Genomic DNA, 16,496 nt, shown 5'->3' with positions numbered 1-16,496 from the left:
GTTAACTTAACCCACTCCAAAAAAAGAATTTGGTCAGTGAAACTGGTGATTCACCCTGGACATACATTGAAAAGAGGAAGTTAAAAACCCATTAGAGTTCAGTTTTGCTGAAGATGTATTTAAATTTAAGATCTGCTTCATTCTGAAGCCTTTTACCCTAATAGAACGATCTTCTGAGGTTGTCTATGCAATCAGCAGGATGTGCAGCAGCACCAAGTAGTTTGTCTTCTTGCCAGGCAACAGGCAGCAGTTTTAAGCAGTACATTGGAACCAGTAGTTCAGACTCAACCATTATACGAAAAGGTGAATGGTGAAAGACACTCCACGGTATAGGTGGTGCAGTTTAGAAGATTGTCTTCCTGCTGACAAGGTTGCACCTATTCATGCTGCTGCAATGGCTCTACATTAACGCCTCCTGCACAAGTTTCTGGCAATAATGCTGCATAAATTACACTTTTATCCAGACTTAAGGAGAAACCCAAAAGCAGAGCGTTTAATTAAATGTCAACATCTTAAAAACCCGAAGAATACAGGCAAGTCAGGGAGTTGCTTGAGACGGTATGTAAAAGCTGAAACACACACAAGGTCGTTATCTTTAACTAGGAAGCTACTTCAGCTTCAAATTTGTCTTTTGCAAAGCTGAAAAGGCCAGAAGACAACAGCAATGATGTGAGAGCTCTCACAAATGCTGTTGGAGCACATAAGCCCACGTACAGATCTGTGTCCAAAGGGACACTTTCTCTCGCAAGGCAGTCACTCACTGCCTTGCCAAACTAACGTGACAAGCTTTGGAATCCAGTTTTCTGATGTCTTTGACATTCCCTTGTTTCACGCATGCTGCTGAAGTAGAAAGCCTTTGATTAAAAACTGAAGTCCACACAATATGTTCTTTTCTCAAACTCTAACTAAACCCAGAATCACTTAAGCACCAGGAGGCACTAAGAACATTAGTTCCCTCTCATCTTCCCACTAGGAAAGAGGATCGTACCAAGCATGCTGAAAATGTGGTCAGAGATTTTGCCTAAGCTTCCCCCCACGGCTATATTTTTTGATTAGTCATTAGTGACAATGCATGTAGCTGTTCCCCAGCAGCTTTTGCACTAGTTCTGCCCCCCCCCCCCCCCCCCCTTTTTTCTAACTACAAACGAACTGTCGAGGAAAATAATGTACAATTCCCACCAAGTAGAGAGTTTTTTCTTGCAGTCTGTAAGCTTTGCTACTAAAGCAGATGAAACTTGACAATTGTCCCTAATTACCAAGCTTTAAATCTAAAATATCCCACTATTATACAACACAATGGAACTTGAAAGAGACTAACCCAAATATATCCCCGACAAAAGCCATAACAGTGAAAGTGACTTGTGTGCAAAACGAGTTAACAGCAAGAAAGCACCTCACACTTTCACGTACACTGCTACAGAGGAAGCGAGAGAGGTGTTGAAGCAGATAAAACTCCTTGACATCTGATAAATCCACCCTGCCACTACTGCACACTGCTTGATTAACAACAGTGAAGTGTGAAAGCATCAGGATCTCAATCAGCTTACATCCCCGTCAGACAACACTCACAACCATGCCAGTCCCATCCTGTTTGTGCCACCGCTTCTGTGAGCACACCTAGCAAGACCGTGGCACTGGCATCAACTTAAACAGCGAGACTGAAACCAACTCGGGGCAAAGTACCCTTTACAGTTATTGTAGTCAGATCACAAACAGGAAATTCATTTATTGCTGTCAGCACTGTGTAAAATAAAGGATTCTTGTGAAAGATTTTTGTGGGAGGTAAGCAAACACTGCTAGGACTCAAGACCAGCTATGGTTATTCAAATGCTGTAGCTGCAAAATCTACAGCCGGACTTTAAAATCGCTTATTTTCAGCCACCACCCACATCTGCAGTGCCAAGACTGTCAGCCTATTTCGGAACTAACTTTTGTAAACCTTGTTTGAATTTGGCAGCGGCAATTTTAACCAGTGTGCTCAGGACGAGGATCACAAGCCTGGTATTTACGTCTCCGATCTGAAGCGGTCTCTTCCCATAAAGCCAAGGCTGGCAGGTACTACTACCCTATAAATGAAGGCAGCACGTGCCATTTAGCAATGATGGCTCAAAACAACCCTAACAAGGAGCATGCTCATTTGGGGCAGTTTTGCAACTGAACATTCCTCTGTACCTTTATTTAAAAGTGAGGATAATCAGCTTAAAACTGCACACAAACCAAAAGCATTTACTAATAATGTTCATATCGTTATGCCCCAAATATTACAGGTATATGCCCCAAACGATCCAGGCATGCCCTCTCCCAAAGCTCTTTCATATTCTATCCTGCTCAAACTCTAGACTTAATGAGAAAATGATGTAACCACAGAAACAACTTCACGAAGTAAATTGCCTCGTTTCTTTGACCACTTAATATGCAGTCTACATGCTCTACCCTAACTAGAATCACACTGAGTCTATGGTACTTTTCTAGAAAGATGCGGCTCTAATCTTGGTTTTGGACAAACTACTTGCTTCATACTGGAGTTGTGGCTTTTGTCTGATGAATAATTTCATGTAGTTGATGGAAATACAAAAATTGCTTCAACATTTTAGAATAACATTTAGAAATCTTAGGCAAGAAAAAGAGCATTTAGTTTTACATATCAAGAGTGTTTTAGAGACTTGAGAAATTGTTCGTCTTTGACATTAAGTTACAGAGAAAACATTCACTAAAAATCTCGAGTGACAACCTGAATAACTCTGAAATATTCAAGCTTTTTTTAAATTAAAAAGTCTTTAAACAAAATACCAGTTAAACAGACCTGTAAAACAAACATTTCCTACGTATGATTAATAACTAAATGGACACTTCCATTAGATAGAACACAAAGTAATAAAAGTAATAAAAGAAAAGAGATTAATCTGATGTTAGCAGTAGTATCAAGGAACACTTAAAGGCTACAAAATACCTTCACCCCCCAGCTTCATAGAATTTGCCATTGATTTATGATGAAAAGATTTTTAAAGACTACAGGATATAGCCCTCCTGTTCAGGGAGCACAGGACTCTGCTTGTCAAGACTCGACAGACAGCTAAAATAGAGAAAAAGCAAACTTTCTACAGTAAGTAAAATCATAATGAAATTTGAATTATCTGTCTTTATGCCTTTGCCTCTCCAGATCAGAATAGCAGAATGCAGGCTGTTCTTCTGCCTGCAAAAAAAATGATTCTAAAGCAAGGGAAGTAATAAATATTAACAGTATTTCTAAGGAATCCTACTGAAGATGGGTTTTTACTGGAACACAGAAGGCCATAGTCCACTAGCAAAGTGCTGACCTCATGTCTGCTACAGTCTTGAAAGAGCTCCCAAAGTTCTGCTTCTGCTAAACTTTAGAGAACTGTATTTGTTGGTGAAAACAACCTCAGGACCATCTCACACTGGATTTTTACTCTGCAGCCAGAACGTTCCACACTAACTCACAAGGAGTCAGGCAGAGAGTTAAGGAGTTAAGTCACCTGAGAGCAGCCTCCGTGAAGGATCACAGGAGCAACACAGCACAACAGTAGTTGGCAATTTGTGCTAATTAGAGATGTTGTCTACAGGAAGGCTCAACCATTTGAATTAAAAGCACTGCTTGACTTCTCTGAAGAGCTGTCGATCAACTTTTTGTGCATCTGTGCAAGACAAAACAGGTTACAAGATAGAGGCTGTCCAGCTTTATATTGCAGAGAGGAGTTTGTTAGTCATCCCACAGGTACTTCTGTGACTTTTTTTTTGTTGTTTTGGCAAGCTTTGCCATCATTCAGAAAACGGAACAGTAATGCTAACTCACAGAGAGGTGCCCAACATTAAAGAAAGCAACCGATCAACAAATTGAACAAACTTCATCTGTATACAAGCAATCTTAGATTAAGATCAACATTTGCTCTCTGCGCTTACATGCATTTGCCTTGACATTTTACTGGCCTTTTGGGCACTGCAGTTTCATGGAAGGAAATAAGGACTTGTGTTCTGCTTTTATTCCCACTTCAAATACACAGGTATCACAGAAAATAGTGTAAAAAAACCAACCAAACAAAACACAAACAAGCAGCCCCCAAGGTCAGAATGAGGTCTCCCTGGAAGCAATTTTAGGAAACAATTTTTTTTTTTTGTAAAATTTGAGACAGAGTTCAGCGAGATGCATCTGATGATGGAAAAACACCTGTGCTTTAGGCAAATCAATCCAGATGCTTGGCATTTGAGAAAAAACAAAAAAAGGTCAGCACAAGTGCTCAAAGAATTTTGTCCCCTTTCTAATACCACAGACTTCAGTTAGACAGCAAAATTAGTCGCACTTAACTTTCAGGTTATTGATACCCATCAAAGATTAGGCAGGGGAGATATAATTAGCCTAACAACCACAAAACAGAAAAAACCCTGTCAACACACACCAAAAAAGGCACTTCTGGAAAGAAGTCTCCCTCCCATATAACAAGCTGACAGCCAAGAACAAAAACATTTCCATACAGATTCTGACATTCCAACTGCTTTCTTTTAAAGTTTCAGATGACTAAAAGGCATAGGAGAGGATCCAAGCTCAGGATTCTGCTTGCCCTAGGAGTTGGACTCAAGGATCCTTATGGGTCCCTTCCAGCTCGGGGTATTCTGTGACTCTGTTGGTTAACGTTAACATCAGTAAGGAGAGCGTTGCCTAGCCTGGTGCATCAGCCAGTAAATAATAAAAGTAATGTAGAACCAGGGGCCCACATAGCTGACTAAAATGGAAACGGACAGTTTCATGTATGTGGATTCATGCAAGACAGCGTTAGAAGATCAACAATTAAACCTAACCAGTAGTGTATTTTTAACCAATCAGCTAACATACTCTTGTAAGAAGACCCAGTACCCAACAGCTTTTATGCAACCCTACTTGAAATCAGCAAAACTCTGTAGTCCCAGCTAGGGGAAAATCCCCAGACAGCATCAGAACTTTTGAACAATTACTTTATCTGACTAGCTTTTGTATCCCTGACTCAAAACTACACTTGTTTTACTACAGCCACAAAGAAAAGAATCCAATTTCTTAAACACCCATGTATAGGTCCACTTATTGGTACATGCATGTACTCCCATCCCACTCCATCTTATGGAAGTTGGTTTAACTAGAAAGAGGGAGATTTTACAGATGAGTGGGCTATTTTTTTCAAAAAAAACAAACAAACAAACAAACAAAAAAAAACCAACCACATACAAATATTCTTTTTACTCTGGGCCCCTACTGTTACAACAAAAGATCTCCTTATGATACAGTTTGAAAAACTGTTTGAGTTATCTGTAAAAGAACACATTACACACATGGCATAGTGGAGAATATGGTAGAACAAACAATGGTGTTATGACCAGGAGCATAAATTAAAATTATTAAACACCACAAGACTATCAAAATATTGACTTGAAACTGTCAGTCATCTTGATCATCTTCTTTAAGTGTTTCAAATTCATTAGTAATTAAGTCTGTTGGGCTGCTTAAGAAACAAAACCTGCAATTAATCTTTGTTCCACTGCTGTGCCAGGATCTGTCAGTCAAAGAAACACGGATTTACTTCTGCTGACTATGATGCAAACGACTGCACTCAGACTTAGTAAAGTAATCCTAGAGATCATTTACAGTGTTTTGGGCCAACGAAATAATGATACAAACCATGTTAAACATTAGGTCTGATATGGGGTCAAAGGACGCATCAAGTAGTGGAATTCTCCAGCCATTCCAGCATAGAACAGAGACCTCCACAGGGCCATCCTAGCTATGCTAGAAGACCTATGAATAACTTTATTTTACAAACTTCTATTACAGAAGCTACAGTCTTCTTCCAAACTCTGTATGAGCAGAACAAAAAAGCAATCATTTACATGGTATTTTCGGATCAACGCTCCGCATATGCTTTACTGTACACAAAGGCAGACCCTTAAAATACAAAAGTTACAGAAATCAGTGTTCTACTTAACTGTTAACTATCAATAGCTTCTTTCCCCATGGCAACCTACACACTTTCTTTCCAATTTTTGAAGCTCTCAGTCACAGAATTGGCTTGCTAATAATTTGTCCTTTACAAAATTACAGGATGTTTAAGTAAACTTTTTGAGTTTATATTCAAGTGGTAATTTCATAGTGACTGCTAGTACATGGATTTTTGTGTGCATTTAGTACCTGAAGCATGTTGGCCTGCTCTGATAAATAGGGAGATTCACATCAATAATTCTGCAAATGCTGCCATGCATATAGCATAAACATGCCATATATGGTGTAAATTTAACTATGCAGTTAATCAGGTGACATTCACCACAGCTGAAGAGACAAAAGGTGTTCAGTTTTTAGGTTCTAACTCAAGTTGTAGCACTCTGCCCTATGCCACCATTGAAACAGGTGCCAGAAATGCCTCACTAACAGCATCACTGAACAAAAATGTTTGCTTGTCCAATCAAATCCAAATAGATTCACATTTACAATGATCTTGGTAAGCAACAACAGGGAAAGCACAAAACTACTTGAAGCATTTCCACTAAATCTTAGAAGGAATAAGGATGTATCAGAACATAAATGCACAGGAAAAAACAACTCTCTCGAGGGAAAAAAAAAAAAAAAAAGTAGTCTTGATTCATCAGGGACAAGGGCATGTCCCGTGCCAGCAGGCTCAACTCAGCTGCACTGAAGCCATTCTGCTCCATTTACTGGAGTACATCGGTTTACATAACAGTGTGCTAAATACAGAGAGGAAGAGTTCTATGGTTTGAACCTGAAAGACATTTTTGTAGTATTTTTGTAATATTACACCAACAGGGCTAAAATATGCAGACTTAAAAGCAAAAGCAGTAGCTGAAGAAAAGGAAAAACAAGGTAACATTTCAAAATACACCAGGACAGCTGCACAGAACAGAGGTAACATATCAATCTTGGAATAAAAGCAAGCATTGTAGAACATTAGCATAACAGATAAACCTGTTCTTCTGAGCTGTAATTGTTCACCTGTAACTAGCATTGGAAGTACAAGCAAGTAATTGATATCAGTACTTACCTTACGCCTATAAGCAATGCTATCAGCATTGAACAAATAGGATCTGCTATCATTAGACCATAGTTTTGCATCAATATAGCAGATATTATTACACCAATACTCCCAAGTGTGTCTGCAACAATGTGTAGAAATACCCCTGTAAGAGATTAATTTGTATCAATACAACTTGGTACTCTCACAGATAATGGAAATATTTCAAAGACTCTGAAGAAGAGTTGCAAGAACTAGATAGCATGATTTGTACTTGTTGAATTCTTCATTTTTTGTCAAATACACAGAAAGCTTTCAGAGTTTCAACATATCCTTAAAATATAAAGCACTTGAAGAAATTGTATTATTTTTTGCACTTAGCATAAAAGGGTGTGTCACAGCATGGCTATCAACTTCAGCAGTGATCAACAGATAAAGATAAATCTCTTCATGCAATACCCACCTGTATTTTGCTAAAGAAACTCATGTTCCCTTTACACTTACAATAGTTACTACTGTATAAGATGATAAAGAACGTTAACAACACATCTGTAAAGCTTTGAAAGATGCTTCACTGGCAATACCTTGGAGAAGTTATTTGGCAAAGAGATATAAGACAAATGATTCTGATAATTATATACTGCAGACATGAATAACTTCACTTTTGTTTTTCAACTCAATGCGCCTCAAAATAAGTAATCGAGCACTTTGCAGCTAGCCACAACTTAGTCTTTGGAGCTCTCTGCTGGCAATACCAAGAACAGACACTCAGAAACAGCTTTCTGAACACAAATGTTGGGACTCCAATAATACTCCCTACCAGCCCCAAAATAACCCACAACTACAAATCAGCATTCTAGCGATTTTCCTACATTTTCATTTGTATTGGGTTTGGCTGGCATGGATTTAAACCTCTTCAGAGCAGGCCATATGGCACCAGGTATTATGTTTGTTAGGAACTCACCAGTATTTTTGCTACCACTGAACAATGCTTGCACCAGCAGTTTCAGGGCCTTCTCTGTTACTCCCTCTGTCCCAAAAGCATGTAGGCTGGGGACAGACATGAGGCTGGGAGGGGACACAGCATGGACAACTGTCCCAAACTACTGAAGGGATATTCCATTTATTATAATTATTATTATTTAATATTTATGTTTATTCCATAACATCATGCTCAGTAACAACACTGAGTCTTTCCAAAGTAGCTGTTGCTCAGGGTCTGGCTGGGAGGTAGTAAGGGATTGCCTTTGCACCCACTCCTCCCAATCCCCCTTTCACTTTTTAAACTGCCTGTATCTCATCCCAAACTTAGTTCCTGTTTATACTCTTCTGACTACCTCTCCTGTCCCACTGCAGGATGGGGACAAGTGAGCATCAGGTGGTTGCTTATTTGGCCAATCCAGCACAATACTGAGAAGTTCAATATACATATTGATAAATAATTGTTTTTTTTTTTTTCAACTGTGATTCAGTTAAAATGTGCCTTCCATTTGGAAGTCAGTCTTTTCATATCTGTTGTTGAAGTATTGAATACACATAAACACAATGGTGGAAGATATAAACATTGGAAGAGGTTGAAAATGTTCCCTTGCAAGGACTACAAACAAGCCAGAAAATCACCCAATAAAAAAACACAGTATGTACATCTGGCTATGCCAGAGAATTACTTCTTACACTGTACAATTCTTTCACTCTAACTTTTGAATGCTTAAAAAAATCAAAGCTCAGAACTGACATCATCAGTAGTTTATACGCACTAATGCTCAGGAGATTATGGACTCCAATTCCCCTTCAAGTGATTATAGCTTGAATGACCATCTTGTTTAAACCAAGTGTAATAGCTTGATGAAGTGACGTTTTAATTGCTGAAGGGTTACTGAGCTTATTTATCCATCTGTATTTTTCAAATACAGCCTATCTGAATAATGGCACTTTTTCCACTTTCCAAGGCATACATTTCAATTCAGCATCTTAGGTTTCTCCTTTTAACCACTCTTTCCTAGTTTTTTCTTCTTTGATTTTTCAGCATCATAACAGAAGTTGAATCCCAGTTTTGGGCTCTCCATTTTAAACTGTGTTGACAAAGCATTACGTCTATACTTCAATGAATGTCTCAATACCCAGTCATGCACATGGTATGGCACTGGTCTGTTCACATGTGAAACAGGACTTCACAGAACAGCTCCTCTAAGAAAGAGGTAGCATTTACCCAGAGGCACCCTCTGAAATAGATGTGCATTGAACAATCGCAAGCAGACCACAATAAACTAATAAATCACTATATTTATTCTCATACCTTGTAAGATCTGCTTGCTGGAACCAGTCATCCCTTCAAGAGAATGGTCATCTGTGAAGACAATGTTAATATTGGCATATTAACCTACACAACGACTCCCTCCAGTTGTATATTTAGTTCTGGTCTTCCTTTCTGAAGTTTCTTACACAGAAAAGCTGCTCACTATGACTAGATTTTGCTCTAGCAATGCAATAATCAAGTCTTAAAACATATTTTTAAAGAAAGCATCGCTTTGCACAATGATCTTTTATATATAATATACACATACCAAAAATATATAAATAAAAAGACCAACATATGTTTATTTAACAAAAAAGTAAGAAACAAAATCTTCCTAATACTTAGCAAAAGAAGCCTTCTCAAGAATACAAGCCATACATACAAGCAAAAAGAGTACTATCAATAAATATGCTAACAAGGAATATTTCCATCAAGAAAGCATTTACATGTTATGTAAAACAAGACAGATAAGACAGAGAAAGTAAAATTAAGAATTAAGTCAAAAAAATCCTCTCATTCAAGTAGATTAAGGCCTCTGTGGAACAAGTCAGAAAAAATCTCCTAAGAAAAAAACTGTCATAGGATAGCAAATGACTTCTAGTGAGGATATATAATAGTTTATGCAAGAATCAAATCGTTCTACTGAAGAAAGGTGGGGAGAATGTGGAGAGAGCAAGGACCACACAAGAGGGAAGTTAGCAAAGCATCTTAATGTTGTCTGTTATTTTCATCAAAAATTGAAATAAAGCACTTATTATTAAATTATTATATTGCTATTGCATACATACTCATATTTTGCTTGCACATAAAATTAAGGTGAATATTCAAAATATAAAGGTAAATTAAAATTTTTAAAAACTAACACTGCATAGAGCACAAATAAAACAGCACTTAGCAAAACAAACCACAAAACAGGGCACTGGCGTAGCTTCATTAAATATGAGGTGTGCTATTTCCTTGTTTGCTTACAACAACAAGCTGCCAGCATCTCTCTTCTGTTCAGAAAAATCAATAATACCACATTTAAATATCCAAGTCAAGACATGGTCTATGACTTTAAGCACTTACCATGGCAATAGTCCTGACCATGAGAGTGTCCATGGCTATGGCTGTGGTCATGACTGTGTCCATGTTTATGTTCATGGCTGTGACCGTGACCTCTGTGACTGTGTCCATGGCTGAGACCACCATTAAACAAAGAATGGCTGTGTTCATGCCCTATAAACAAATGAGTATAAATTTAAGTGCCAAATAGAAGTATGCTTACATTTGTCTCTAAGCTACTTAAAACATATTCATCTTTCAGGTCACTTCAATGTGTGGCTTTAAATAAATTAGAATGAAATTAACACAAGCTGTTTATATCTAAACCTGTGCTGTGTAGCCGTGTGAAATACATATCCGATTTGAAAAGCCAAGTATTTTTATACATTCCTACTTCTGAAACAAGTTGTGTTATTTTTAACACAACTCAGTACGTGCACAAAACTAGATACAAGCACATTAAAAACAGCTAAAGATTGGAAACTGGCTATTTTTCACACATTAAAAATTAAAGCTTAAATTGCTGCTTAAAGTCCATAGACTATTTTATACTATCAGTTTATATGTTAAGCTGAAATAGCTACCAATTAGCTTGGTGAAAAAAAAAAAAAAAAAAAAAAAGAATGTTTACCATATACAGTTAGGGAAATTCTGCATTTAAAGTTCAAAAGACCTTAAGTTGAGAAGTACTTGAATCTTCATCCTATAACTAAAATTTGTTTCAGACATTTTGCTCATAAAGACCCTGCCTTACTACAGCTTAAGTTTGTTCAGAAGATACTCTGCATCTCTCTTCCCATAAGGTGCAGTAGAACTCATGTTCCAGAATGCAGATCCTGGAGTTCCAGGCCTTAGAGTTAATGGGTGGGAACTATGTGAGAATACATGAGTTACAGTAGTAACTAGGGCTGCCGTTAAAATATGGACATCAACACTGCAACAAGTCCCGTATACATTTCAGGATTGCCACTAAAAAGACCTAAAAATGGGGCTGTAACTGAAGGATAATAGGGTTCTGGAACACAGAGTACTAAGGAAGTAAACAGTACTGAAAATTACAGATGTCCTACCAGAACCGTGGGAATGCCCATGACCTCCATGCTGAAAAACAAATATTCCTATAAGGTTTACAATGAATCCCAGTATAGAAACCGGAAGAAGTCTCTCATGATGCACATCAGGGGGCTCCAGTGCCCTCTAGGAAAAATCAAAAACAAGAATGAAAAAAACAAAAAGCAATGATGATCTTTTTACAGTCTTATCACATTATTAAGAGGCGCTGAAAAAGGTAGCACAAAAGTGCTTAGACACAGGAGCACTCCCATACAAACAGGCATACAGAAAGACATAATTAAGAATTACTCAGGACTTCCAATTTCTGAGATGGTGCACAGATTAATTCTTATTGTCTGAAGTTGAAGTTTTATAAATAAAGTTGTGCTGAGAATATTTTAATATACTTTCAATCTAGCTAGCATTGATTGTAAGATTTCATTCTCCTGTGGGATTCAGTTCTAGAACATGCAAAAGCATTTTAACATTACAGGTATTGCCCAAATAACATAAATAATTTCGAGGAGTCTAAAAAGCTTTTTCCTTCTCCTTTGGAGAGTGGGGATGAGGGGAATGATACAACAGATAAGAACAAATTGTGATTTTGTTTGTTTTTAAACTTTAAAATCTATATTCAAAAAGCTTTAGGAAAAAAAAACACATAGGACTGTCCTGGTTTCAGTTAGGACAGAGTTCATTTTCTTCCTAGTAGCTGGTAGAATGCTGTGTTTTGGCTTAGGATGAGAAGAGTGCTGATAACACCCCGATGTTTTAATTGTTGCAGAGCAGTGCTTACACCAAGCCAAGGGCGTCTCAGCTTCTTGCTCTGTCCTGCCAACAGGCAGGCTGGGGGTGCAGTAAGAGCTGGGAGGGGACAGACCCAGGACAGGTGACCCAAACTGGCCAAAGGGGTATTCAAAAAAAAAAACAAAACAAAACAACGAATTTATTCTGAACTAGAAATAAATAAATAAATAAGGCATCTCATTAATAAGTAAAACTTCATGCAAGCTGATCAGAATCAGTTATCAACTTTACTTTTATTAATATCACACTTTAGTGCAGACAACTTTGATATCTAAATTTCCATCTCAAAATTATCAGCTGAATCATTTATTAAAAAAAAACAGACGTGTCCTTATACGAACTCAAACTATCACCACTTGACATCTGTATCAGACATGAAGATTTGGAAAACAATGCTCTTTCTTTGATGAGTTATCCAAACTTCTTCACAGAATGTATTTCCATTTCTTATGATTAACTTCTCTACTCTGTATGACAATCTTTGGCCTTTCATTCTTGTCTTCATCTGGCCTTTAACAATGAAAAATACGGGTCTTTCTAGGTATACTATACACTGGTTGAAAAAGGACAGCGTCAAGATGACAGAACCTTTACACACCATCAAAACACTATTTAAGAAGCTTGTACTGATACACTGGGTTTATGTCACAAAACAGCAATTTCAGACGGCCCAATACACTGTTCAGATCCCACATCTTTAAGGGGTGATTTCAGTAATTTTATCCCCATTAAATACACTCTACACAGAAATTTGTATCAAATAGAAATGTGAAAATTGACAGAGTAGTTTGCATCATTACATACCTCAACACCTTCAGAAAATATAAAGAATGCTGTGAAGATGAGGAATAAACCGTTTACAAAGCCAGCAAGTACTTCTGCTCGGACGTATCTGCAAGAAACAACAAAGCAACAGCAGTTATGACTACCTCCATTTAAATGTTGAAAATGAAAAGTGAAACTTAGAAACTGGTGTACAAATTTCTAGTTCTCAAACAATTGAATTACACAGGGAATTTCCAAATGAGGACAGAGTATATAAGCTACAGATAATTACATGAAATTCATTATTTTCTATGTTGACAGAAATTTCACCATTACAACAAACTTTTACTCAACTTCCACAGGTGTTTTAAAACACAGCAACTCTGAGATCACTTGGAATGTAACAGTAATAAAACAATGAAGCGATAAGTGGAGCAAGTGAAAGCAAAGCTGGTACAGAGAATTGAGCAAGACAGTAACTCAACAACCCCAACCCTTAGCCCACCAGTCTAACTTAAGTATTCTACTTAGGTCCACAGCCCCAACTGCAAAATCAGCCAGAGCTTGCCTCTGCAGCCATTACCTGACCTGGATGAAAGAAAGCTTTTGATACTTCCCATTTAAGATAATCTGTACTGGAAGTTATGATATAAACATATATCTGGAAACCATGATTACAACTTTTACTTAAAAGTTTACTTAAGAATGTTGATGTAAAGTTTTGTTTAATAACAAATTAGTCAGACATTGATTTGTTTCCCCTTTTACAGGGGGGGTTTAGTAAAGGTCTTAACTAAAACAATTATTTCAGTTACTAAATTTCTTCAGTGAAGAAAGAGCCAGGTTACATTAACATATAATTCCAGTGTAGGAAACACCAGACTTAATATATGGTGGCTGTACTCTAATAAATTGAACACAAGCTGTTTAAATACAGGGCAGTAATTAAGACAGAACCTGCCTTCGCTGCAGTTAGTTCATGGCAAAATCAATTCTTCCTAAGCTGATTTCTAGGTATACCAGAATTTCCACCTTAATTAAAGAGTGTTTTGAGTCCCAAACCACACGATCCATGCTTAGGCAAGACAGCTGAAGCTAAATGCTGTCATTCAGGTCAGTAATGCTACGGGGAATGCAGCAACCTGTGTTACAGCTCATTTGCTGTTAATTAATTAGCATCACAGATGAACAATATTGTAACACCAGTATTGTTTTACAGGGCACAGTGGAACCAAGTTCCCTTGAAACAGAACCACTGCAGCAACTATATCCACGAAGGGCAGTGTGGGCTGACCTTCCTCAGCCTAGAGAACAGTACAGCTGTTCCTGGCAGCTGCTAAGGGCAGCCACAGCCCTGGCAGACACCTGCTGAATGCTGCTGGTTCTGCAAGGCAGAGTTTATAATTTCAGTTTATAATCTCCAAGATCCCCTGTAATGTACCTCACTGCACCATGCAGGCAAACCCATGCTGTAGTTGGTCATGATACACCGGTGCTGTACACGTGGCAAAGCACGGAAGCTTTTTGCTGCCTAACCTGTTTGCACTAGTATTGTTGCAGAGCTCTTAGAAGTGAAATGTGCTCGCCAAAAGCAACACCTCTACATTTTTTCCTGTTTTAGGAAGGTGTCCATATTAAAGGTTTAAATAACTCACCCTAAAAAGCACGTTTTCAATATAACTTTTCCTTGTTCTGCAAAAAGAGGTTTTGTGTATACAGTGAAAAATTCCCACCTAGATATTTACTGAAGTACATTAGAGTAACAGCTTGAAGTCTCTTACCCATATGAGAAAGCATCATTTGACCTCCACTTCGAAATAACGGAAGCTGCTAATCCAGCCAATAGAGCAGTGCAGTCAAAAAACATATGAAAAGAATCTGATATTAAACCTAAACTGGAAAAGAACAGAAAAAACAAGTTATGCTGGGTATGAGAAAAAGAGAACACTGTCTTTTGACTAGCAGAATACTCAGTCAGCCTCAGGCACGGCTCTGCTAGTACAAGGCAGAAACCCCCACCAGACGGCCATCGAAAGTCTGCTGCCAGAGCTGCTTCTGTCAGCCTCGTGAAGGTGCTTTGCAGGACTGCTTAGAGCAAAATCCTCCTAGCATCTGATGTCAGGGTGAGCGGTGTGGGAGGGTGTTCTGCTGACACAAACCAAAGACCCTGCAGTAGACACACTCACAAATAACAAATATTTTGGAATTCTGTTTATCAATACCAAGTAATGACAGCCATGGTGGACAAGCCAGGTTCATCCATTTTCTCTGACAGAATTCCCCCACAAGGCACACAGCATTACTGTAACATAAAAAAAACTAAGTCTACCAAAGAACTCAACTTCTACTTTCTACCACCTCAAATTAGATAGAAAACAGTTAAGAAAAAATCAATTTATGTTGCATGCTTTCTAAAGATCTTGATCTATTTCACCCAGTCACAAAGCATTTTTCAACTCTTCCAGCAAATATTTATGCTCTGTATGAAACTTAGAGTTTTGGATCACCTACTATATATATACACACAACACACAAGACTTATTTTCTTGATGCAAGTTCCCTTTGTCACAGCTCTACTGGTTGTACTTCCTGACAAAAGTTTCATAACCAGAAAGATGCTGTTAATCAGAACTGTTGCCATGGATATACCCATGGACTACAGATATTCAGACCACAATAAAGATTTCAAAAGAAATCAATGCGATGTCTCAGCAAAGCCTCAACCTAAACAACAAAAGTTTTGAATTGGAAGAAAATTTTCAAATAAATGCAGCTCATTAATGCTATTAATGATACAAATCCTTACAGCTGCCAGAAAAACATGCCTTCAGTGCGTGGACAGTTCTCAGAATAGAAATTCACTTACATAGTGTGACCAAATATTTTTTTATATATATATATTATATAATATATATATAACATATATATATATATATAACATATATATATATATATAACATATATATATATATATATATATATATATATATAATATATATATGAATATCAGGGACAAAACAGAAAACAGTCTGTTTTTCAAGTTACATTAAAGATCTGGTATATCCTGGAGAGCTTGGTCTAATAGCTGATACAGAATATAGAAAAGTTTACCAAGAATTTAACTAGCATTAAATAAGTGCCAATTTCAAAATGCTCCATAGGATGAAGAGTTTTTGAGAATGATTATTTCCATTCATTTTGCTCTTGTAACAAGTCTTGATTCTCCAGTTAGCTTTTCAGGGTAGCTACGACATTTAGGTGCTTAATACCTTCTCTAGGTAAAATCTTAATTTCTGAACATTGATGTGTTATCTTTTCAATTCTTTACATTTAATCCCCATCCACAGAAAAAGTTTAAGTCCATTTCTCTTTCAAGAAGGAAAACTGAAAAGAAAACACCACCATGACTGAGCTATTTTGACTAAAAGATTCACTTCACCTCCCAAATTCAGCTGGTCAGTGGGTAACAACAGGCAATTAGCTGCTAAGGATCATCCCTAGTATGGGCCAGAATCACCATAAGG

At 37.6% G+C, this 16,496-nt stretch overlaps 1 protein-coding gene across 1 annotated transcript in view; it reads right to left on the bottom strand.

The window, feature by feature from the left end:
- SLC30A7 (solute carrier family 30 member 7) overlaps window positions 1-16,496 on the bottom strand; it is a 29,725-nt gene that overhangs the window by 8,614 nt on the left and 4,615 nt on the right. The window contains exons 3-8 of the mRNA XM_027462589.3: window positions 14,754-14,867; window positions 13,012-13,099; window positions 11,418-11,544; window positions 10,372-10,521; window positions 9,304-9,354; window positions 7,038-7,173 (exon numbers count right to left, since the gene is read on the bottom strand). Of these exons, the coding sequence (XP_027318390.1) occupies window positions 7,038-7,173; window positions 9,304-9,354; window positions 10,372-10,521; window positions 11,418-11,544; window positions 13,012-13,099; window positions 14,754-14,867 (666 nt within the window). The remainder of the gene's footprint in view (window positions 1-7,037; window positions 7,174-9,303; window positions 9,355-10,371; window positions 10,522-11,417; window positions 11,545-13,011; window positions 13,100-14,753; window positions 14,868-16,496) is intronic.

This window comes from Anas platyrhynchos, chromosome 8 (genome assembly GCF_047663525.1).
Source record: "Anas platyrhynchos isolate ZD024472 breed Pekin duck chromosome 8, IASCAAS_PekinDuck_T2T, whole genome shotgun sequence".
Classification (NCBI taxonomy): Eukaryota; Metazoa; Chordata; class Aves; order Anseriformes; family Anatidae; genus Anas; species Anas platyrhynchos.
Note: the sequence above shows the minus strand (reverse complement) of the source record. Positions and strands in the feature narration are given on the sequence as shown.